The following is a 26,994-nucleotide window of genomic DNA, read 5'->3' on the forward strand; positions in this document are numbered from 1 at the left end:
TTTGTGTCAGCCAACACGACCATCATTTTCCTTTAAACTGCGCAGTACAGTACACTAATATTTTGGCTCAGTGTGAAAAAAGTGTGATTTCAAGTCCCGCACAAGGAGGAGTTGCTGAAATATCTGCCGATAACTTGCAGTCGCTCAATAGCGCACGAAATTTCTTCATGCATCGAGTTATCGTGCATTTCCTTTGACTTCGGTATAATTTAATACCAGCAACGTGCAGCATGCATTTCCACTAGCGATATTTTTCGCGCGAAACCACATTTTACTTTTGTTTCAGAGCTCTCAACTGCATGCAACCATCTGGAACAAATTGTTCAAATACAAAGAAATAAAGTCGCTTCGCGCGAAAAATATCGCTAGTGGAAAACCGGCTTTAGACAATATTTAAACCCATGTTTCCATACAAATATCCAACCGTCTATAAAGGCTACCATACCATCGTTTCATTTTAAAAAGGGCTTTTGAAAGGGTAATCTCAATTTCCGTAAAACAAATGTCACTATACAAAACTTTTAGGATCGGCAGCAATCATAGAAAAAATATTCGAAAAATTAAACCTAACTTTAGGTCAATGATTATAATTTTAGTCTGAGGGACTGCTGCATGCATGTATTTCTAGTATAATACCAAGCATTGTATTGTAATCGTAATAATTATGATATAATAATTTTTATTATAACCAAGGAGCAGCGTGGCAGCGTCTTCAAACAATTTAGCATCAAATGTATTATAACAACTGCCTAAATAGACAAAACACTTCTCAACGTTTCGATCTGAGGGCCTTCGTCAGGAGAGTTCGAAACGTCGAGAAGTTTTTTTTCTATTTAGGCTGTTGTTATACCACATTTTGATGCTAAATGATTTATAACATACCCTAAAACTAAAAATTAAGATCAAAATAATGATGAATGCATGAATACTATTATTCGGCAGGAAAGGGCTCACTCACGTAAGCAATCTGCAGTGGTATTCAAAATTACCTTTTCAAATTTTTATTATTGCATTCCTTCATTGTCCTCCATGCGAAAACTACAAGCAATAACTCAACTAAATCATATTATAATCATATTTGAAGAACGACATCAGTGATTTACGAGATTTCCCATTTCAACTACTGTGAAGGCGGGACTTCTTCAATCACAATACGCGAGATAGAATTCCAGCCGGAATACGCGTCAAAGTTTCCAAATCCATTGCAATTGCCAACATTGAACCCAACACGGACAATGCCTTTGCGAATACTGCCACAATAACCTTCAATATGTCGATGGCGGTGAAGGCTTTCATAGTTCGCCCTTTTCCATATAAAATAAACACCTTCAATAGCAACATCACATTCAGCGCCCCCAAACGTGAAATACCATCGCTTGCAACAATTATTACAACCGTAAATGCGAAGATTTCCCTCGTAGAAAACACGACAAATGTACACGTCTGAAATATATAAGATCTGAAGTAATAAGAGCCACAGTTATGTGAATGTCATTTTATTTTTGCGGAAAAAATATTGTAATATAACGGGAAATCGAGGAGGGGGACGGGAAACAGAACGCAGAACGATAAAACAAGGAATAGAAAAAGCCGGAATCTTCAAAACAAGGAATTCGAAAAGCCGGAATCTTTAAAACAAGGAATGAGAAAAGCCGGAATCTTTAAAACAAGGAATGAGAAAAGCCGGAATCTTTAAAACAAGGAATGAGAAAAGCCGGAATCTTTAAAACAAGGAATAAGAAAAGCCGGAATCTTTAAAACAAGGAATGAGAAAAGCCGGAATCTTTAAAACAAGGAATGAGAAAAGCCGGAATCTTTAAAACAAGGAATAAGAAAAGCCGGAATCTTTAAAACCAGGAATGAGAAATGCCGCAATCTTTAAAACCAGGAATGAGAACGTTGTCCATTTTTGTATACTTTTGTATTATACGTACGGAAGTTTATAACTAATATAAAGCTCATATAGAGCTGACGTAAATGTTTAGTTTTGATTATGTCCACATTTTGGTTGTCTCCATTGGACCAAACCTGAGTGGTAAATTGTTTAAAACTCTTAACTTTTAAATTGTAGTGAACTCCAAATTTCACAATTCTTTTTAGCTAATTTCTTCCCTAACTATACTTATACATAACTGTTCTTTATACCACTGGCTCCGCCTCTACATTTCTCATGTTAAACAAAGTAACAGTACTAGTAGACAAAAGTAGCTATACAGGGTGTATAAAAAAAATTCGAATCGAAATTTAGCGTGTAATAATGCAAAATATGTTTGACAAATTTGGTTGATTTTTACGCTATTGTTAAGTACATTTATTTCTCTTTCAAATGACTCGTTGTACTTGTAATTAAGTTGAAAAATGAAGAAGTACTGGTTCGACAAAAAAAGTTCATAAAAATCACCATTTTCCGCCGATGGGATCTGGACGTTTGTTTTATTGAAAATTAGTCTCAAAGGGCTTTAAAATCTAATTATTACTGAAAACTAAACCGCAAATTCATCGCAAAAATTCTGCTTATTCAATGTTCAACGATAGAAGTTTGAATAACACAATGCCTCCATTAATTAAATTTGCATTTTCTTTTATCTGGAGGTCTCATTTCGAATTCCCATCAACGGAAAAATTTGATTTTGAGCAACAATTTTTAAAAGACGATAACTCGGCCAGTTTTGGTCGTGTCGATGTAAGAACGGTATAATCGTAAAGTAAATGAGCTAATCTTTGTTGCCATGTAAAAATTATATCGTTTACTTTAGTATTTTATACACAGCAGCTTGTCAAAGTTGGATTCAAATTTTTTTTATACACCCTGTAGTATTGTTACCATTGATTGAAAATCAAAGCAACACATGCTAAGCACTTTTGCAACATTTTATGAAATTAAAATAAGTTCCAATATAACCAAGGAGCAGCGTGGCAGCGTCTTCAAACAAATAGTGAAAAACATCTAATGTCTGCCCATAATTTTATTCCTCTGTCCTGATGTAGCTACAACTTAAACATTTTCATTACTGCTAGCAATTTTATTTTGTACAGGCTATATCACAATCATTGTACACAGAGAAAGATAATAGATTGACACCTGGGTCTACTACAATTAAGTCACTCTTTAGAACTGCTAATTACATTATTTTAGTCGCAGTAACCAGTAATTAAGACATTCAAACTTGTTGATCAATCTATACATTAGGGCCATTTGTACGAGCGAAAATAAATCGCGGCCTAAATAAACCGAGCCTTTAAAACCCACGCAGACAGCACGCGAATTGGCAACACGGTGCGAATTTTCAACACTTTTTATTTTTCAAAAGCAAATGAATTTTAATCTATCCTAATATTCTTGTATATTACATAACCATAATACATTTTGACTGCTCGGGCGTCCATATAGATTCTAAATTTTGCTTCCAGAATTTAATTTACATGAGAACTTATACCTAGAATTTATAAGCTTCTGAAAACTCAAAATTCGCGTCGCGTCGCCGCCTCGCGTCCGGTGTGTGTGCCTTTAGTAGAGCTCTTCCAAAAATAAGCCGCGGCTAATTTAAGTCACGGCTACCAAATCCTAAATTAAACATTGGTGTCAGCATCAGTTTACACTGCAAAAACTGTCTTGGCCGCCGGGACTTGCGACAGCGAATTTGAGTCGTTTATATAAGTGTTTGCATGCGACCAATTTGGAATAATTTTAAAAAAATATCCCATATAAACGCGCTGTTCGTGACTTATTTAAACCGCGGCCTAAATAAATAATAAATAATAAATAATAAAAAATAATAAATAATAAATAATAAATAATAAATAATAAATAATAAATAATAAATAATAAATAATAAATAATAAATAATAAATAATAAATAATAAATAATAAATAATAAATAATAAATAATAAATAATAAATAAAATAATAAATAATAAATAATAAATAATAAATAATAAATAATAAATAATAAAATAAATAAATAATAAATAATAAAATAATAATAAAATATAAATAATAAATAATAAATAATAAATAATAAATAATAAATAATAAATAATAAATAATAATAATAAATAATAAATAATAAATAATAAATAAAATAATAAATAATAAATAATAAATAATAAATAATAAATAATAAATAATAAATAATAAATAATAAATAATAAATAATAAATAAATCAGGGCCTAAATAAACCGAGCCTTTAGTAGAGCTCTTGCAAAATAAGGCTAATTTAAGTCGCGGCCACCAAATCCTAAATCAAACATTGGTGTGTTCATCAATTTACGCTGCAAAAACTGTCTTCGCCGCCCGGACTGCGACAGCGAATTTGACTCGTTTATACGAGTGGTTGCATGCAACCAATTTGGAATAATTTAAAAACAACATCCCATAATATACGCGCTGTTCGCGACTTATTTAAACCGCTGTTTGTTTTCGCTCGAAAAAACAGCCCAATTGCTTACCTGTATATTGAACACAAAAATGTTCATTACTTTCATGTAAGTCAGCCGTATGGAAAGGCCTATTTAAAAATTTTTCTTCCGATTTTTATCAGCATATGGGTGAAATATTAAAAATGCAGCGCTCCCCCTCATTCCGTAAACCCCCCCCGGAAATCTGTGATAGAAAGAAGGACAGACACAAAACGAGATTTCGACTATATATACGTCCAGGGAGCCGAAGTACGTCAAGAATAGTGCGCTGCCACGCTGGTGCACGGCAGCAATTATGCAAACAAACACAAGGTTGGTTGATTTGGTCTCATCTGTTATCTACCGTTTAATATCTATACATTGCTATTGAAATTGAGTAATAGTTAATTGAATAAAAGTAATAGTAAAGTTGGTTGGAAATGAAAAATTTTTGTATCCAAATTTGAATTGCAAATTTTCATATATTAATTATTGTTACTGCATGATATAAAAATATGCAAGAACAACTTCACTAAAACACAATATCTTAGCTTTATCTTTTTCATATTCCGTACATTGTATTTACAGCTACTTAATATAAAAGTATAAATCTATGTTAGCAACAATTTTGCTGCATTTAATACACACCTTTATTATATGGCACGCGGTCGTGACTAAAATGGCGTGCGCTGATTGGTTCTTTGCCGGTCTGGAATCCTCCAGTATTAGACCGTTGCCGTAGTAACGGTCCAACTCTCATATTTCTGAACAAAAACAAGCTTGCACTTTTATTTTTGACACGAAAAATATCGACGAAGAATGGACGAAGAAGAGCATTATTTGGTACATGTGAATAATTATTATATTTATTCATCTTTGATTTATGTTTATATTATTGTATCATTCTTATTTAACGAGCAAAAAAACAAAGTTTTGGAAGCCACTTTAATTCTTGCTTGGCGACTGGCTGGCGAAAGAGCCGGCAAGAATGCTGCAGCGCATTATAAATAAATAAACTAAATACTGTATGCCATATAATAAATCCCTTATTAACCGAAATGTTCGGTCCGTATTGGAAAATTATCAGACCTCGGTCTTTTATGTACGGACCTCGCTATTGCTCGGTCCGTACTGTCAAGACCTCGGTCTGATATTTTTCTAGTACGGACCTCAAATTCGGTTAATAAGTGGTATATAACTTATTTTCCAATACATAGTAATAGTTCAGAGTAGCAGCTTTTCATATATTGAATCATATTACATCTGAACAATGCACTACACTTGTTGACCCAAATATAACATAATTTTGCTTATAAGTATAATTGTATAGAAAATGAAAATATTTCAGTGTATTTTGTACCTAAATTAACTCAGATTGTAAATAAACGGTTGGCATTCTCACCCAAGGTTTTAATGACTGGAGGCTGATTAAAAACATACAATAATAATCTGTAAGTAACTAACAGTTGCAATCAATTAAAAGCTTCGCTCTTTGAAAACAGCTTTGTGTTGGGATAGAATTTTGGAATATATCCTAGTTCTCGTTTAGAAAAGTATTAGTATTAAATCCTGTGATCCAAAAAGTTTTCATTGCCAACGAAACATTTGCTTTTACATTAATAATTTATTCAAATAAAAATGTTTTAGATATTGTGCAGGGAAAACCTGTGGTTTTAATTATTTATTACATAATTATTGTTCTAGGCTCATATGATTCAATATGAAAAGCTTTTACTATGAACTATGACTATAATATGGTTCACAGTTCACACTAGTCACTGACCACAAGCCTCTTGAGGTAATCTACGGAAACAGAGACGCAAAAGCATCTGCCCGTGTTGAGGGCTGGGCTCTGAGACTTCAATCTTATTTTGAGTTATTTATAAACCAGAACGATCGAACCCTGCTGACTATCTCTCTAGGCACCCAGTGGAAACATGTTCAAGCTTCAAACAGCAACGTATATAATAGAAGAGTACGTGAACTTTATCGCACTCAACAGCATTCCGAAGACCATCACGATTCAGGAATTTATAAAAGGGAAGGATGAAGACCAAGTGTTGAAAGGTGTTCGAGAAGCAATCAAACTACTAATGTACGATTGAATCGTTCCACCATTCCATCCGATTCGGGGTGGTATGCAGTTGTTCTTGTTTTATGTATACCTAAACTTTGACACATTTCTTTAATAAGTTCTGATTCACAGTTTCCTTGATTTGAATGCAGTTCTAGAGGTATACCGAATCTACAAAAGTACTTTCGAACCAATACATTTGCCACTGTTTTTGCTTCTTAATTTGGTGCATAAACATAGGGCCATTTTGAAAAATAATCCATAGTTACTATAACAGATACTTATTACCACGCTTAACAATATAGGTAGCAGTCCCATGATATCGATGGCGATTCTTTTCCTCGTAATCGGGCTTTCTGCTTCTTTTGAGGTATTTTTCTCGAACAACAAGTATCACATTGTTCAATCCATTTCTTTACATCATCTTAACACTTAAAGGCCAATAAAATTTCTGTTTAAGTCGTAGCAGAGTCTTGTTTATACCGAAATGTCCAACAGTTTGACTACCATGCAGCTCTTGTAAAGGCTTCTCTTCCTGGCTCTTTGGTACAATAAGTTGACAACGAGAATCCGAGGGTTGATGATCCCACAATCAGTAGTGACTACCATTGTGAACACATAAAATGTCCCATTGCGGTGCCCACAGAATTTTCGTCACTTGACTGTAAGGTGCTACGACTGACCAACTAGGACAATTGGGGCTCTTAACCAACTCAGCAACGTTCCAATGTCAACATCATTCTCTTGAAATTCCTGGACATTTACCGTGTCTGTCATCTTTAATTTGTTTGTGCTCAAAACGTCTGTGTCCTGATCATGATCTCTTTCACATTCACGGTGATCTAAATCCCTCTTCCTCGGTCTCGTTCAGGCTCGTAGTCATCGTTTTCTTTCTCACGGCTATCATATTGTTTACTACGTAGGTCACGTTCTTGGTCATGTCTTCCACGTTCTCAATCTTTACCGCGGAGTTTTTTTCGTAGCAAGTTACAGTTTAGTGTTATCCGATTACTTGGCAGTTCCTTCTAATATGACCCAGAGCACTACACTCCTAACAACTTACTTTTGACGGATCAAACGCATCTCTTTGTCCGGCAAGGCATCGATAAATTGGTCTCTACTTAGCACATTCTGTACGTCAGCATCTCGCCGATCAGATGGTAGATTGCTGAGAACATTCAAAGCTGATCCTTTTAAACTTGTTGCGAGGAACAATGTTTTTTGAGGCAAATATGACTCTCATAAAAGAATCTCCACTGTAGGGAATTGGTCGCTGAACAGGTCTCGAATTCTCCGCTATCTGATAACCACTGCCCCGGTTAAATTCCATGGTAGATTTTTTCTTGCCACAGGCTACCGGCGTTGGTTCAAATGTCGTCGCTTAACACCGTGGTGCTGACTGTGCGTTCATTATTTTTACTCCATCTTTTAACGAACGTTTCAATTTATGCAACTCATTTCCCAGCTCCGTGCGTTCACACTCGGTTGCGTCAAACTTATTTCGATATTTTTTTGTAGTTCCATGTACATTTCGCTAACCATGCAGCTCATCTTGGACTGATTCGATAACCGGTCTTGACTTGAATCCCACAGAACCGCCCGTTCTTCAATAATTTTCATTCGTTTAGAAAAATTTTCTGTTTCCTTCTGTAGTACATTACAACATTTTTCTGCCTTGCTCATTCTTTTGGAAAATGCTTTCGGAAGTTTTATGCTTGTTTTCGGCTTCATTTCGCTGGGCAATCTTTTGCTTGCGTAATAACTTTAACTGAACCGCTGATAAACTGGTTCCAGTATTGACTGATTTGTCACTTCGTACAAAGCAAATGGATCGTCTAAATGCGAGAATGATACATGATATATGATACATAGTAATACACACCAAAAAATTGTAATATAAGTTTTAAAAAACATTAAAACAACTTGTAACTCTCCGAAATAATATTATAAAAGCAATTTGATACTTAAAAAAATATTGAAAATAGCACAAGGTATAGAGGGGCAATTTTTCTCAAAAGTATTGACACCATTTTCGCGACCGAAAATGCCTGGGGATCACCGGAATCATTACAGCAGATTTCAAGCTTACATGATTGTCATTCGAATTACCAAGAATGAAGAAAATCGAGTCATGGGAATTCTAGGTATTTGATTTTAAACATTGTAAACAGATTTACTCCTAAGTCGGCCATTCGCGGGGAGTCGTCCAAGTTCAAGCCTCAATATAAGATAGAATATAACATTTACCTCTAGAAACCACTAGATCTTTACTTCTTCTGTAAGAACACTACTCGAAAATTCAAATATTTATATATTTCTCTCTATTTGTTTCGCGACGAATGCAAAAATTTTAGCCAAAATTTTTCTGAGACGCGATGAGAAAATAGAGCGATGTCATTGGTCGAGAGCTCACGTGACAACTTGCCAATTGCTTGTCCAACCTCCTCTGATTCTTCCATGTGCGTAAACTAAATAATCTTATATGCATATAGCAAATTAAAAATATCTTACACGAAGAAGTCCATAATCTCTATCATCACCAACTTTCCATGTACATTGTTTCCAGTTTGGAGTAAACATCTATGAAAGCAATAAAGTGGGCAGGTATAAGAACATTGAGCTATCTTATTATTTGTGAATTAGAGTCGGAATCAAACAACTCCGAGTACAAGTAAACAGCTTACATTTTTAGGTCTCAATAGCCGTCGATTATTTAATGACTATCGAAAGTATCAAAACCCAAAGAAATAAAAGCGACGCATCTTAAATTGTTTATTTTTAAATTTTCGCAATCAATTATAATTGTTTTTATAATTGATTCGACGACAGCGACAAAGTTGAAAATTCGGCTGGGTTTTGTTTTGTTTTTGTTTTTTTAATATTTTTCGTCGTCGCAATTGTGTTTTGGCGCGAAATAATCCAGCATTTGAAACTTAAATGCTCATTTGCACCCAGGACTTAACTGGATGCGACGCTCGTTGCAGAGCGCATGTGACCGTATTTATTTACATGAAAGTTCCGTCTCGCAAGAGTCGTGGTGCACTAGTGGAAATCTCTGGCGAAATTTCAAATGCGCGATTTGATTTCGGTCGCATGATACGGAAATTCTTCGAATAAACCGTTCTTTTGATGCTGGTCGAGTAAAATTAGGTTTAATTGGGGTAAGAATATATTTAATACATGTAGATTCTGGTTCTATTTTAATAATAGCGCTGAACTTCTATATTTTTCAAAGTACGTCGTGTTTCTGAATGTCGAACAACATTTAGCGGGTTCACAACTGTGACACTTCTTTATATATATATATATATATATATATATATATATATATATATATGGCTCAATTAAGAGCAAAAAAAAAAAAAAAAAAAAAAAAGCACAAATATATATATATATATATACACCCATTTGCAAAAACGTTGGCCGCAGATAGATAGATAGATAGATACTCAAAGTCTGATTAGAAATGCATATAATCACATTTGCATGGGATTTCAATCATATTACAAATCATATGCAATTCTAATTAGATTTCGGGTATCTATCTATCTATCTATCTGCGGCCAACGTTTTTGCAAATGGGTGTATATATATATATACAGTAGGAGGCAAAAGTTTGAGTCCAGTGACTGTATTTCATTGTTTTAGCAGCATATATTAATATTCTACAGAAAACCTTACCGATAAGTGAACTAGAAAAAAGTAAATAAGTACACAGAAAAATACATGCTGCACAACAATTATGAGATGTTATGATATCCATTTTACGTATGTTAATGTGCAAACATGCATTACATGTCCATGCTTAGTATCCCTCTTTTTTGCTTTTGAAATGACCTTTATCTTGCTCGCATAGATTCCATAGGCTTTTAAAGTCGCACGTTCAATACCTTTCCAGCATTCGTTGACCACTTGCCTCAAGTCATCCTGGCTGGCGGGTCTGTGGCTCGCCCTTTTCCGGTTAAAATTGTTCCACATGTGCACCATAGGATTTAGATCTGATTTTGAGGTGGAAAGCCATGAGAAAGAGATCAACAAAATGAGTTTCTTTTTAAAAGATTTCTGGCACATAGAAGATGTACATGTGATTAGGGTGATTGTTATGTAGTTAGACGCGCGATCCTCTTTGTATACCAGATGAAATTCCATGTACTTGAAGAATTGGATGATACTTTTCTTTAATTATGATCCTATCATATCATTTATTTCTCTCAATATTGCCAAACCGAACATGACCGAAGCAGCTAAAAGTTTGCTTGAGTAGGATTCAGTTTCTTCGAACCTCTCCAAGATTAGTTGCATGCCACCTTTTTAAATTCTCAATTTTTCTGCGATCTTACGAGGAAAGAATCCTTCAATACTTAATGCAACTATTTGTCCTTGTGCACCATCACTTTGCCCTTTTCCCCACCCATCTTGGGCAGTGTAAAGGAACGAGAACTTTATTTGGTTATTATTTAGATCATTAGGACCAAAACCGGTTGAGATTAATATAGTTTACAGTACCGAAACACTAGCACGCATGCCTTAACTCGAATACGCTGCCAGGATTTAATACTGGAATTCTACAACGACTGGACTCAAACTTTTGCCTTCTACTGTATATATATATATATATATATATATATATATATATATATATATAATTATATAATATATATAATATATATATATATATATATATATATATATATATATACGGAACGTCGGAACGTGCATGTCATAAACTATTGCCTAACAGTTGGGTAATTGTCATAAAAATGATCTGGATAGTACAAAAATTCGATCAGAACTGTTTAAATCATACATCACCCATAAGCCGGAATAGCATCTAGTGTCGTTCTTTGCCACGATTTATGGTTTAAACGCCAAACATCGTAACAATAATTATCACGCTATTTAGCTACCTGCTATTAGTAAAGTTTTTGAAAAATTAGAGTACTTTTTTGTCAGTTGGGTTTTTGAACGTTTTATTTAATAGTATCTGATCATTACCATGCACAGCACAAATGAGTTGGACGAAAGCGTTGTTTGGAATTCTAGAATCTTAATGCAAGTCCTTTTACGGCCAGATCTTGCACTTTTATCAGTATGGATTCGGTCGGATGCACAAAAACAGCCCTACATGATCTTAATTATTACCAAGTCTATACCAGGAGGGACAGTCTAAATGGACTTTAAGCAGCTTCGGTTATAAAATATTCATATGTAGTAACACTGCCAAATGCCCTAAATAGGGATGACGCAGAAAATAATTACCTCTTTTTTGAAGAAGCCATCATGTTGAGAGTATATAAGGTCAAACTTTTAAACCAGGTCACCTCTGGTGAAGACGCTAGACCGGAGTGTCAAAACGTTTGGTCGTGATGTAATATTTGGCTGATTATTTTTTTATTACCCTAATCATTTAAGAGCAGCGATAATAAAATGAAATTTCCTACTTTTTCCATATTGGTATGGGGCCAGGCCCGGAGCTACGGGGGGGTGTAGGGGGGGGTCACACCCCCCCAGAAAGTTTATTCTTAGGTTTAGTCGGTAAAATTGCTATTTTAGTCGGCAGACAAACATACTGTTGACACTATGGACCGATCCAATATAAACTTGACAAAGTTTCATCCAGAGTGTAATCGGTACAAGTCCGTGGATCAGTCGGTTTAGATTACCTTACACCCCCCCTGTAAAATATCCTGAGGACGGCCCTGTATGGGGCTACCTACATTCTTTTGCAAGTTTTAATAGCGATATAATATGGGGCTACTCACATTCTTTTGCAAGTTTTAATACAATAGCGATATATAAAATGGGGCTACTCACATTCTTTTTCAAGTTTTAATACAATATAGCGATATAATATGGGGCTACCCACATTCTTTTGCAAGTTTTAATACAATAGCGATATAATATGGGGCTACTCACATTCTTTTGCAAGTTTTAATACAATAGCGATATAATATGGGGCTACTCACATTCTTTTGCAAGTTTTAATACAATAGCGATATAATATGGGGCTACTCATATTCTTTTGCAAGTTTTAATACAATAGCGATATAATATGGAGCTACTCTCATTCTTTTGCAAATTTTAATACAATAGGGATATAATCAATTTTCAATATTTGGATAAAAGGCTAACTCGTAGAAGGTTGGTTAAAGTTAGTCTTTGTTTTGGTAGTCTGAGCATCAATAATAGCGCGGCCGTGCCAATAAATTTACTGTGGTGTAAATGGGGGGCTTATATTTATGGGCAGAAGCATCCTCGCCCCGAGGACCTATAGCTATTTGGATAACAGGCTAACACGTAGGAGGTTGGTTAAAGTCAGTGTCTGTTTTGGTAGCCTGGGGCGGTTGTTGAAAGCTGTGTTAGCGCTAACGTTGCATGCATGGGTTAAATTTTAATCCAATGTCTTGGTTTAAGTGCTTCTGAACCACTGTTCGTTTTCAAACCTTTACAAAATATGGCTTTGTCGACGGTCCAGAAAATATTTATAGAAAAAGATATTCAACTTTGTCAACAAGCGATTAAAAAAAGTAATGTAGAGATTCGCATGCTTGAACCCAGGGTCAAGCTAACCGGCTTTTGAACAAGCAATTAAAAAAATATTGTAGAGATTTGCTTTAACCCAGGGTTAACCGGCTTTTGAACAACCGGTCCCTGCGGAGCACAAATAATGCCTGGCCGTGCCAATAAATTAACTTTGGTGTAAATGGGGGCTTATATTTATTTCTTGCATGCATGTTGGAAGGAGGTGTTTTGTACCTTTGAACATAACTCGTAAGAGTAAATTTGCACGGAAAGTGTTAACAGAATGAATATTAACGGAAGTATTTCGCCAGCGCTCAGTAAGTTTCTTTTGTGTGCGTTATGCTCAATGATTTATACTTCATAATTTTTTAACGCAATATTATTTCAACTGCTTTTATAGTCACCTCCAAATCTCTGGAATTCTTCACCGTCTCTATACATATATATTTGAAAAAAGAAGGAATAAATGTTAATCGCATGTTGGAAAAGCAGTAACTGAGTGATTCATAAATCTTTATTGACTTACGATCTTTCACAATTGCCAATTGCCCATTAAGTTGCGACACACCTTCTGTGATCTGTAAATTATTTTCATACATATAGCTAGATATAATTATTGTATGAAGAATTTGCAGCGCGGATAAACTTAAATTTTCGGGTTAAATCTTTTCTTAATTCACAACCCTAAAAGGTAAAAATGCAGGGAGAATAACGGGCAAAAGTTGAAATTTTTAACGACTATCCAAATTTTAGTCGGTGCTCTAGTGAGCGTCAGTACCGTCATTGCTTTCAGGCAAAGGCTTTATTCTTTTTATGCTTAGAGATGCAAACGCTATATGATTTTAGTTTCAAGCCTTCACACCTTCAAAGTTTCCGTCTTCTTTGCCGTCGCTAGAAACAAAAGGGAAATACTAAATTCTATTTGCCTTTTGGTAAACAGAAACTTTGTCATTTATTAAAATTTAGGACTTACTACTCTCTAGTTTGTCTACCCGTTCTTTCACTGTTGTTTGGAAATCTCGTAATTGCTCCGACACAGTGTGCATCATCTATATAAGTTAGGAACATAATGACTCAGTTATGATAGCGTGCCAGTATTAAGGTTTACTGTATTATAAATTGTGCATGATGTTCCTATTAATTTTTAGCAAAAACAAAACGCCGTTCTGGCGTTAACTCCGGCGCACGTGACAGTCTTCAATATAGAGCTTCTGAACATAAACAATACAGTTCGCGTATTGTTTCGCATACATATTCGCATTTAGATGCCTTGCGAACCTTAATGTTCGATCGCGAAATTCAGAAGCACATCGCAGTATAGATGTTCAATTGTTCAAAAATGTAAATAAACCGCATGATACATTCGCTTCGTCTTACACTTTGCCTTTAGAATTCGTGCTTATATAGTTATATTAAATCTTCGATCCTGTGCAACTACGCGACGTGTCAACGCGCCCATACACGGCCACATCATCTTTATTTATTATTACTAGAAGTTACTATCGCAAGGGGAGTGCTGCCATGCGCAAAAAGAATTTTGTACAAACAAGGATCGATGATTAACAAAGACACTGTTACTGAACATGCTGAATTTCATCCTGTTATTTGCCTTTTGGTTGCTTTTACACGACAAAATTCCCTTTGACAATTTTTTTCTGCTGTTGTATGTTAAGGTGGCTCGATACAGTTTCTCGAATTTTTTTTGGGCTCATTTTAAACAGAGATATAAAGCACCTAAATATTTCACTATAAGGCTGAAAGTTAACATACTTTGCAGGAAACATATATAGAGCGGAAAAATTCTCAGAACCTTTGCCGGGCACCCGTTACCATGGAAACAGAGACGTTTCAAAATGGCCGCCAAACAAGGTTTTATCGTGGTTATATCACAAACGAGTTCGGTGACCCCCAATTTTTTTTTCATTAAACGTTTATGCTATAGATTATTTATCTATGAAAAAGTTTTAAAAAAATTTTAACATGGGGGAATATTTTAATAAACAAAAATAACGTTTTTGTAAATAGAAAAAATTCCCCATGTTAGAATTTTTTAAAAACTTTTTTATAGATAAAGCATTTATGGCGTAAACGTTTAATGAAAAAAAAATTGGGGGTCACCGAACTCGTTTGTGATATAAACACGATTAAACTCTGTTTGGCGGCCATTTTGAAACGTCTCTGTTGCCATGGTAACGAGTGCCAGGCAAAAGTTCTGAGAATATTTTCGCTCTAGATATGTCTCCTGCAATGTGTATTAACTTTTAGCCTTATAGTGAAATATTTAGGTGCTTAATATCCCTGTTTAAAAAGTCCATCTAAAAATTTCGAAAAATTGTATCGAGCCACCTTAAGTAGATTAGTTATGAATGTATTTTATAATTCGCTTTACTGAGCAACCATATTGTTTTGAACTTGAATACGCTCAATCACATGCATCAAGATGAGAAATTTGTCAAAGACAAAGAGTATTTGACCGTGCAAAAGCAGCCTTAATCAAGTCAACTAGACCAGCAAGCGTTATAAAAACAATTCAACATGAATCATGTTGAATTGTTTTTATTTACATGATTGCTCTGATGAAGGCTTGCAGTTTACAGCCGAAATTTAAGTTGTATTTAAAGAATTTTACCGCTTTAAACTTGGAATATTTTTAACTAGATCAGTTTCAAAACTTAAATATTTTATCATGTACTCTACTGATTGCCAGAATAACATAATAGCAGCATATACATATATATTCAATTTAGTTTCAAGTGGGATTTGTTTAGAGGTTGCTTCAACAACAATTTAACCTTTGGCAGATAACGGTTTGTCATCAGGCTTCAAGTTGTATCCTGCTTAAAATTAAATTGGATTATATATAGAATTCAGATTTTGTTCTTGTTGTTTTAGCTGGGGTAGAAAATAATTTGTACTATAGAAAAAAATAGTTTCTAGCTAGAGGGATTTGTTAAGAGGTTTTTTACTTTTTTTTTAACAACAATCATTAGCATATAACTGTTTGTCATCAGGCTTCAAGCATTATTCAATTACATAGAATTTAGATTTTCTTCTTTTAGTTCAGGTTGTTTTACTTCGGGTGAAAATAATTTGTGCTGTTGGAATATAGCTGTTCTGTTTTCAATACGAAAACTGAAATACATGTTTATTTTTTATTATGTCCACACTTTGGTTGTCTCCATTGGACCAATCCTGTGGTCATTTGTGTAAAACTCTTAACTTCTAAATTGTAGTAACTCCAAAATTCACAATTCTTTTTAGCTAATTTCTTTCATAACTATACTTATACATAACTGTTCTTTATACCACTGGCTCCGACTCTACCTTTCTGATGTTAAACAAAGTAACAAAGTTGACAAAAGTAGCTATAGTATTGTTACCATTATTGAAAATCAAAACAACACATGCTAAGCACTTTTGCAACATGTTATTAAATTAAAATAAAATTATATTTGGTACTATATGCATATACAAAAGGATTATTACATGCAATGTAATAATCATGCAAAATTATTACATGCAATGGATTCCAAATGTGGTATGCCTCAAACTAATAGTGAAAAACATGTAATGTCTCGATCAGCATAATTTTATACCTCGAGATCTGCCCTGATGTACAACTGAAACATTTTCATTATTGTTAATAATTTTATTTTGTACAGGCTATATCACAATCATTGTCCACAGCTAGAAAAAGATAATAGATCAACACCTGGGTCTAGAACAATTAAGCCACTATTTAGAGCTGTTAATTACATTATTTTAGTTGCAGTAAGACATTCAAAGTTGTTTTTGATCAATCTATACATTTCGTTTTAGCTAATTTCTTTCCTAACTATACTTATAACTGTTCTTTATACCACTGGCTCCAGCTCTACCTTTCTGATGTTAAACAAAGTAACAGAGTAGACAAAAGTAGCTATAGTATATTTAATTGTTACCATTGATTGAAAATCAAAACAACACATGCTAAGCACTTTTGCAACATTCTATCAAATTTAAGTAAAATTACATTTGGTGCTATATGCACATACAAAAGGATGAAACCATATAGTAATTATTACAAGCACATTCCAAATGTGGTATGCCTCAAACAAATAGTGAAAAACATGTAATGTCTCCGCATAATTTTATTCCTCTGTCCTGATGTACAACTGAAACATTTTGTATAGGCTATATCACAATCATTGTCGACAGAGAAAGAGAAAATAAATCGCAGCCTAAATAAACCCAACCTTTTATAGTATAGAGCTCGTCTAAAATAAGCCGCGGCAAACATTGGTGTTCAGCATCAGTTTACACTGCAAAAACTGTCTTGGCCGCCGGGACTTGCGATCGCGAATTTGAGTCGTTTATACGAATGTTTGCATGCGACCAATTTGAAATAATACAAACAATATCCCAAACAAACGCGCTGTTCGCGATTTAAATAAGCCGCGGCTTATTTTCGCTCGAAATAAACGGCTTATTTTCGCTCGAATAAACAGCTTTGTTGCTTACCTTCATATTGAACACAAAAATGTTCAGTACTTTGGTGTAAATCAGCCGTATCGAAAAGCCTATTTAAAAAATCCTCTTCCGATTCCTCATACGGGTGAAAGCATACGGGTGAAATATTAAAAATGCACGCTCCTCCTCATTCCGTAAAAAAACCCCCCGGAAATCTGTGACAGACAGAAGGACAGACAAAAAATCGAGATTTCGACTATATATACGTCCGATGTCAAGAATAGTGTGCTGCCGTGCTGGTGCACGGCAGCAATTATTTAACCTTATTTACAAAACGGTAACCCTTCAGTACTAAAAACTGATTTTCAAGAGGCCGTTCACACGCTAGTAAAAATCAATCTATACATTATTTACAAAAATTAACACACACAATTATATAAATTTATGAAAGTATAAGGAATAAAAGAATATTTTTAAATTGACCAATTGTTAGCTCTTGTTGTTTTGCAGTGGTTGCCTAGAGCCTATTAACATGTATTCCGTTTTTTCAGTATTGAGATGAGAGTTAATTTTTTTGCTAACAATGAATGATGGACCTTTTCTAAATCAGCATTTAGTCTATTTTGAATATCACCTATAGTTTCACCACCAGTTGTTAGATTCGTATCATCAGCAAATGAATTAATATCGGAAAAGGATAAACAGTTTGGAAGGTCGTTAACATATATAAGAAACAATAAAGGTCCTAAGTTAGACCCTTGGGGTATTTCACAATGAGTAACAGCCTGAGAGGACACTGTTTGACCTACTTTGCACATCTGGGTTCGATTTGAAAGATAAGATCGAAACCACTCATACGTCGTCCCTGTGCAACCGTAGAGAGCTAACTTTTTTAATAAGATAACATGATCTACGCAATCAAATGCTTTTTTGATATCTAAAAATATTACTCCATTTAAATAACCTCGGTCCATATTTATTAACCACCTATTGGTTGCGTCAAGCATTGCAGTTTCCGTGAAAAATTTTTTTCTGAATCCAGATTGCTGGGGAACAAGTATTCCATTGCTTTCTAAATACTCATATAATTGGTTTGATATCAGCTTCTCAAAAATTTTAGCTACAGTTGAAAGAACTGACATAGGTCTATAATTACTGCATTCTACTTTACTACCACTTTTATGTATAGGCGATATTATTGTTGTTTTTAAATCATGTGGAAATATACCAGTGTTAATTGATTGGTTGCAAATTTTGGTTAATGTTGGTGTGACTATTTCGGCAGCATCAAGCAAAACTTTTTGTGATATTCTGTCATGCCCACACGCCTTGGACAGCTTAAATGTAGACAGTAGTTTAAATATATCTGCTTCCGAAACATTTTGTAGATGGAAATTTGAGTTATGTGGAATAACATAGGACTCAGGTGTAACAGTAGTTTCGGGTAAATCATTAGCTAGATTTGACCCGATTGTACTAAAAAATGTATTAAGAGTGTTTGAGATCTCATTAGAATCTTCAGTAAAATTTTCTTCTGATATTTTAAGCTTGGTAATCTTAGTTGTTTTAGATTTTTTATTTGTTAGCCTGTTTATCGTATTCCATATGTCCTTTGGATTATTTTTTGTATTTTTGATCAGACTGGTATAATAATTACTTTTTGTATCCCTAATAAGGTTATTTAGTTGATTTCGGGCTTTTTTGTATGCTGTAAACATATATTCAGACCCAGTTTTAACAGCCTTTTTTTTAAGAAAGTCTCGGTGATATATCAGTTTTTTAATATTGTGAGTCATCCAAGGTGAATACTCATTTTTGATCTTTCTAGTAATTTGAGGTGCATGACAGTCAGCCACTGATAGAAATCTTATTTTAAAATCCCCCCAAAGAACATCTGGATTATTGTCACTTGACGAAAACTGCAAAATATTCTTTAAGTCAGTAAGGAAAAAATTTTTATTGTAGTGTTTATCTTGGAGTGACTTAATAATTTTGGGCTCTTTGCCTTGGATAGATAATTTGCGACATATGAAAATTAAACTGTGATCACTTATTCCAATGTGCTGTACACCTGACATTGTAATTAATTCAGGTCTGTTACAAAAAGCAAGGTCAATTAGTGTTCTTGAAATAGCTGTTACTCGGGTGGATTCTTCAATTAGTTGCTCAAATTGGAAAGTAGTCGTTAAATCTGCCAACCTTGTTGTATGTGCTGGGGCATTATTATCAATTTTCTTGTTTCAATCACAATTGAAATCACCCACCAAGATAGTTTCTTTATTTTCAGAGTCCATTTTCATGATACACTCTTCATACAGATCAAAACACTCCATAGTGGAGTTTGGTGGAGTGGTATCAAAAATACACACTATATTTATAAAGTATACTGAAACTTTTAGCCGCCGGCGTTGACTGCACTTATTTAGTTGATTTCGGGCTTTTTTGTATGCTGTAAACATATATTCAGACCCAGTTTTAACAGCCTTTTTTTTAAGAAAGTCTCGGTGATATATCAGTTTTTTAATATTGTGAGTCATCCAAGGTGAATACTCATTTTTGATCTTTCTAGTAATTTGAGGTGCATGACAGTCAGCCACTGATAGAAATCTTATTTTAAAATCTTCCCAAAGAACATCTGGATTATTGTCACTTGACAAAAACTGCAAAATATTCTTTAAGTCAGTAAGGAAAGAATTTTTATTGTAGTGTTTATATTGGCGTGACTTAATAATTTTGGGCTCTTTGCCTTGGATAGATAATTTGTGACATATGAAAATTAAACTGTGATCACTTATTCCAATGTGCTGTACACCTGACATTGTAATTAATTCAGGTCTGTTACAAAAAGCAAGGTCAATTAGTGTTCTTGAAATAGCTGTTACTCGGGTGGATTCTTCAATTAGTTGCTCAAATTGGAAAGTAGTCGTTAAATCTGCCAACCTTGTTGTATGTGCTGGGGCATTATTATCAATTTTCTTGTTCCAATCACAATTGAAATCACCCACCAAGATAGTTTCTTTATTTTCAGAGTCCATTTTCATAATACACTCTTCATACAGATCAAAACACTCCATAGTGGAGTTTGGTGGAGTGGTATCAAAAATACACACTATATTTATAAAGTATACTGAAACTTTTAGCCGCCGGCGTCGACTGCAATTACAGAATAAAATAACATTTGAAGTTTTTTCTTTGTCTGTGAAGATTTTGTACTGTTTTAATCGTTTGAAACTTCGATTTTAAACCGTTACTTAATTGCTGGCATGGTATAATGCAGCAAAATTGAACGGGCAATGTTTACACTAGCTTTGTGATTATTTTTGTATTGAATGATGGAAACTTTAAGACTGATTTGAGTTTTGTGTCATTTCATAATATAAGTTTAGGTCAGGTTAACTCAGGAAATTGTGTACTTGGTTTGAAATAGCGAGGGGTTGCTGCATGCATGCATGTATTTCTAGTTGTAGGAACTAATTGTGCGTTCGATCAGATGTTGCGGGAACGCGTTGCGTTGAAGCGTGTTGGTGAGTTCTTTTAGATCGTTATTGAGGCCAACTTCGGTGTTATTGATTTTATAGATGCGATCTATGAGTGTTTTAATGAGACCCGATTTGTACCGAAATGACGTAAAGCTAAAAAAGTTTGTCAAAAGGCCGGTGGAAGTTTTCTTGTGATAAACGGAGTTCGAAAACGTAGTAGAAGATTTCTTAATAAGTATATCAAGGAAAGAAATTTTGCTATCTTGTTCCGTTTCAAAAGTGAACCTAATATCATTATGGCGAGAATTGAGATAATCAAAAAAGAGTCTAGCATCAGTTTCATTTTCAAACATGCAAAACGTGTCATCAACATAATGTCGGTAGAAAGAGGTTTGTTTCCGCTGTAGTTGTTAATCCATATAGTTTATCACAAGAAAACTTACACCGGCCTTTTGACCAACTTTTTTAGCTTTACGTCATTTCGGTACAAATCGGGTCTCATCAAAACACTCATAGATCGCATCTATAAAATCAATAACACCGAAGTTGGCTTCAATAACGATCTAAAAGAACTCACCAACACGCTTCAACGCAACGCGTTCCCGCAACATCTGATCGAACGCACAATTAGTTCCTACAATAACAGACAAAACTCACAAACTACTAACACTCTGAACACCAATTTGCATGATCAACAACAACCCAACGTTCATTATTTCAAACTCCCATACATAGGACACTACTCTCAAATTACAGAACAGAAACTTCTCAACATTGCCAAACGATTCTGCAGTGACATAAACCTAAAACTGGTGTTCACTTCTTATAAAATAAAAAAACATTTTCAACTTTAAAGACGCAATCCCCAGTGATCTAAAATCCCTTGTGGTATACAAATTTACTTGCGCAGGATGTAATTCCTGTTATATTGGTGAAACCACCAGACATCTCGCCACAAAGATCAAAGAACACACCTCCACTGACAAAAATTCACACGTCTACAAACGCCTACAAAACCCTAACTGCAAATCTAAATACACCCGATCCTGCTTTTCTATCTTAGACACTGCTAAAACTTCCTTCTCTCTCAAACTCAAAGAGGCTCTTTATATTCGTAAACACAAAACAGACTTTAACAAACAGGTTCAGCATTTTAATACTATCTTCCAGCTATAAATAATTTTTGTTGTTGTTATGTTCTGCCTTTTGTGTTGTCTCACTTAGTATGCATATTCTGTATCCTGTTATGTTGTCAATCATTTTTGTAAATAATCTAGTTATTCATTGAGTATCACCTCGCATGTATATATCATATTTCTATTTTATATAATTCACAATGTAAATAATCTATTCAATCGCACTGAAGATGGCTTATAGTTAAGTCGAAACATGTTTGCCTTAAAAAATTTTGTCGCTTATTTGAAATGCGTAGATTACAAAGATATTTACAATAGTTATAAAATGCAATAAAACTAAGGAGAAGTTAATATATAAAGGTGTTAATCGTGCGAAGTGGCCAAAGTAGCTAAATGCTTTCGAGTTGGTCACTGCCTACATTTAATTACTATTAAAAATTTCAGACCGGAGGTATTTAAATATATAATTAAATCTCTACATAAGTAGAAATTACCATTTAATCTATTTACACTTGTGTTTGTGAAATAAGCAAAGATTGACTATATGCTTTCTTAAATAAAGAAATTGATTTGGATTGTTTATTTCTATTATCGATGGACTCCCAGAGTTTAGACGCAGTGAATAGAAATGTTTGTGTTCCATAATTAGTTCGCGCATTTGGTCTGGAAAAGTTACATCGTGCAGCAAATCTGGTATTGTATGAGTGTTGGGATGCTGCAAGAGTAATAGTGTCCGAAAATATTATAGGTAATTTAGCTTTTTCGTTTAAAACTTTATAAGTGAATAAAGCTAATTTGAGTTTGAAAACGCTATCTAATTTTAGAATACTTAATAGGCTGTAATACGGTGAAGCATTCTCTCTTTTGCCTGCAAAGAATATGCTTCTAATGCATTTATTTTGACATGTTCTCAATTTCTTCAGTTTTGAGGTATAAGCATTTCCCCAACTCATGAAGCCATAATAAATTATTAATATAGGGATAGATGACAGTAAAATAGAGTTGTTTTAGCATCTTTAAATCAATATAATATCTAAGTTTATTAATAATTCCAGTATTCTTGCAAATTTTATTATTCACATGGCTAATCTGTTGATCCCATGTTAGATTTTTATCAATATATATATACCTAAATATTTAATATGGTTTTTCTGTTTAATGTTTCTGATGAGTTGTATTTTGCGTTCACGTCTCTTACTAGAAGTTATTACCATGAAATTAGTTTTATTTATATCAACTGATAATTTATTAGCATCGCAGTATTGAAATATATGATTTAGTTCTTCATTCATCACTTTTTCAACATCATCAATGCTCGTGCTTGAGTAGAATACATTGGAGTCATCGGCAAAAATTCATATTTAAGTTATCAGATTCTGTGTTTCCTATTTTGACATAATGTTGTCTATTATTTAAATAATTACTGAACCATGTCAAGGGAGTACCACGTATGCCATATTTATATAGTTTCGATAAAAGAATTTTGTAATCAACCGTATCAAATGCTTTAGAAAAGTCTAAAAACAAACCACGGGTTATTTTCTTATCATCAATTGCTAACTTTATTCTATCTGTAATTTCCAGAATGGCTTGCTCTGTGGAATAGCCTTTTCTAAATCCAAATTGATAATTAAAAATTGGTTTGTTTTTAGTGAGAAAACCTTCTAGCTGTTCATATATTAAACATTCTAGCACCTTTGCAAATGGTGATAGTATCGATATTGGTCGATAATTGTTTGGGTCAGTTTCTATGCCGTTCTTGTAAATTGGTGTAATACGCGAGATTTTTAGAACATTTGGGACAACACCAGTATTTATTGATTCATTATAAATTGAAGTGAAAATTGGGGCTATAATAGATGATGAGATTTTAATAATGGTATTAGGGATGCTGATGGAAGACTTATTTCCATCGAGTGAGAGAAACAATTGTCTTACTTGTGATTCAGTCACAGATGACATGACAAAACTTGTAGTCACGATAGTACCGCTTTTCATGTAGTCTCTTGCAAGGTACATTGATAATACTAAATACAGGTAGGTGATCTGATATATCGAGTACGGCAATTCCAGATTTAACTTGAGATATAGACTTGTTATTATAAATATGATCGATTAGTGTTTTAGTGTGATCAGTTAATCTAGTAGGCTTAGTAATAATAGGAATAAAGTTATTTGTGTCTAACATATCTAAATAATTTTCCGTGGCTTGATGGGTAACAAAAACGTAGAAAATCAATATTGATATCGCCTAATGTTATAACTTGATGTTTGAGCTGATTAAGATGCCTTAGTAATTAATTCATCAAGACGTTCAATGTAAGCCTGAGTATTTGATCGAGGATGCCTGTAAATACAGCTTATAATAATATTCTTGTTAATACCACAAGTATTGTTGGATTCAATCTCAATCCAACAAGATTCCACACCATCTAAAGACAGTTTGATATCCGGTCTAGCAATCGATTTTAGGTTTTGTTTAACATATATTCCTGCATCTCCCGCATTAGTTGGCGAGTCAACGTGGTAAAAACTGCAACCAAGGATATCAACATTAGTTACAGTGTTTTCATTCAATTTTGTCTCGGTGACTGCTGAAATATCCGGTTTGGAAGAAATAGAGTATATCAAGTCATGTAATAAAGTAAGATTTTCAATATAAGAGACTTCTTATATTGCAGTGGAAAACTGAGAGTGCCTTAGGACCTACTGTATTCAATATATTATTGATTTTATCAAGCAAGTAATAATCTGAAACTAGATTAGTCAACATGTTATCGGGGTCATTTTCATCCAATTTATCTGAATTTGGAAGTATATTAAACAAATCCATATCTGCGTCTAATTCTCTAGTTCAACAATTAAACAAAGAATTAAATTCCCTATCACTCAGATTAACAAAGGGTAGTTGTTGTTGTAGGTAATTACAATCGAGTTCATTCATGGAGAACATTTGATCTTATTACGATATGCGCGCGCATTCACGCGTGCATTCACGCGTGCAGTCACAAGATATGTTAAATTATTATGCACTATTCGAACTGTCCCAAGAAAATTTCAAACTGATGTATGCTATTAAACTCATAGGCCTTAGTGTTTTCAGATTCCCTTAAATAAATCTTTCCGGTCATCGTCAAAACGTATTTCCATTTATTCCTGCGCTTAAAATCGTTTACTTTACCAAGAAGTCTTTTTCTATTAAAAGTCAGGGTCTCGATATATATATATATATATATATATATATATATATATATATATATATATATATATATATATATATATATGTATGGATCGGGCCTTTAAATTGCCTTTACGCACCTTTTCCTCTTCTGCAAGAGTCTTCCATGTTTCGTTGCTTCTGAAATTTAGAGTTTGACTATCTTTCTGAAATGCCAGCAATCCAGTGACTGCCGGAATGTCCTGCAAGTTTTCTGCGACAACCACCTGAAAAATTACATCATGTTGTTCAGATCTAGAGAAGAACTAATTAATTAAGTACGACGCATTGGGGATTGGGACGATTTGCCTTGATAACAACGAACAAGCAAGAATTAAAAAGTTTCGCACATCTTTGTTATTACGTGGGCTAATAATGTGTGTTACATGCAGCTTCATATTTAGCGGGATAAGGTATTATTCGAAAAAGATTCAGAAAACTGCCAGAAACTACCGTAAATATCTTCAGAATACAGCTCTGCGCGCCGCAAAATTTTTCAGTTTTAACGCAAAAACCATGCATGTGAACGCAGTTTTTTTAAGAATTAATTGTGAGCTATTCAAACACACCAAGGTGTGTGACAACGAAATCTGCCAGTAACATAAGTATAATGTTGAAACATATTGCGCGAGGCTAGTCGTCTCGCTTATTACGATCTTTTACACTATTCAATACATCTGTCATTTCAATTTTAGATTTGTCAAATGTTTTGTGATCTAATTTTGTGAAGAGGTCAACATTATCTGATCATGATATGTCTTCCAACGTTGCCGGACCTATTCCTAACCTCCCCTCAAAAGTAGGTTCGAGACCATCACGATTCAATCAAAGGATAAAAATCTGCTAAGTTCCTACCGGCAGTAAATTCAATCGGTCATTGAGAACACGTGATTGTTCTAATTCTGAACTAATGAGGAGACTGAGAACTAACGTCATCGCTATGTATTTTCTGAACAATTCGGGTCTCTGTTCGCAACTCTCTCTCTCTTTTTGACAAGATGTATGGGACGAAATTGGGGAAGTCCATTAGCCCTTCCCGTTTAACAAATTATGTTACTTATTATAGCAATGTGTAGCAGCTAGTGCATATAAACTGCTTACTGAAACACAGCAGTGCGTAGTGATAAGTAACTAACAAACAAACCACTTGGCCCACGGCACGTGACTTGCTCATGTGCGATTACTCAGGGAACAAATTAAAAAACACAGTGAAAATAAAATTTCAGTAACCACCGTCAACTTATGGATCGAAAGCTTACCATAACCCCTTTCAGTTATTAGAACCCCTTCATACATTTAACAATTTGAAAATGTGGGGAGTAGGAGGGTTCCTGGCATCCTTCCTGAAAGCATTTTCGCAAGTCGCGGTGACCTGATTTCCGGCTGAATTATAGGACACTAATTCATGTGGCAGGGTTTGTTGAGAGATGATTATTAGCTACTTTCTTCTGACTCTGAACACCGTCAGTAGGCTAAGAATTATTTACACTACAAGCGGGCGAGGTGAGGGGTCTTCTGTCTCCCAGTTATATAATTTTATATAAAGGCCGTGAGAACGATCAATAAATTGCGAATGTATTATTGACGAAAAAATGCCTCATGCAGATACACTTACCCCATCATTTATCAATGGTTCGCTTCTTCCGCACCTTTCCTAAACAGATCAAAGTGTTAATTATATCAAAGGTTTAATTTTAGATTTTTCTAGATATATAAGT

At 34.2% G+C, this 26,994-nt stretch overlaps 1 protein-coding gene across 4 annotated transcripts in view; it reads right to left on the minus strand.

The window, feature by feature from the left end:
• Positions 1-887: 887 nt before the first annotated feature.
• Positions 888-26,994, minus strand: part of LOC114526201 — an 86,788-nt gene continuing 60,681 nt past the window's right edge. For 2 of the 4 annotated variants that reach the window (XM_028547717.1, XM_028547715.1), the window contains exons 9-16: positions 26,892-26,930; positions 25,378-25,503; positions 13,969-14,044; positions 13,858-13,886; positions 13,522-13,573; positions 13,400-13,428; positions 8,985-9,053; positions 888-1,443 (exon numbers count right to left, since the gene is read on the minus strand). In XM_028547717.1, the coding sequence (XP_028403518.1) occupies positions 1,147-1,443; positions 8,985-9,053; positions 13,400-13,428; positions 13,522-13,573; positions 13,858-13,886; positions 13,969-14,044; positions 25,378-25,503; positions 26,892-26,930 (717 nt within the window). In that variant the 3' untranslated portion in view covers positions 888-1,146. Of the gene's footprint in view, positions 1,444-6,930; positions 8,309-8,984; positions 9,054-13,399; positions 13,429-13,521; positions 13,574-13,857; positions 13,887-13,968; positions 14,045-25,377; positions 25,504-26,891; positions 26,931-26,994 lie in introns of those variants that run through there. The other 2 variants (XM_028547718.1, XM_028547719.1) reach the window with 2 other exon arrangements.

Source organism: Dendronephthya gigantea, unplaced genomic scaffold (genome assembly GCF_004324835.1).
Source record: "Dendronephthya gigantea isolate DGI-Jeju-01 unplaced genomic scaffold, DenGig_1.0 000037F, whole genome shotgun sequence".
NCBI lineage: Eukaryota > Metazoa > Cnidaria > Anthozoa > Malacalcyonacea > Nephtheidae > Dendronephthya > Dendronephthya gigantea.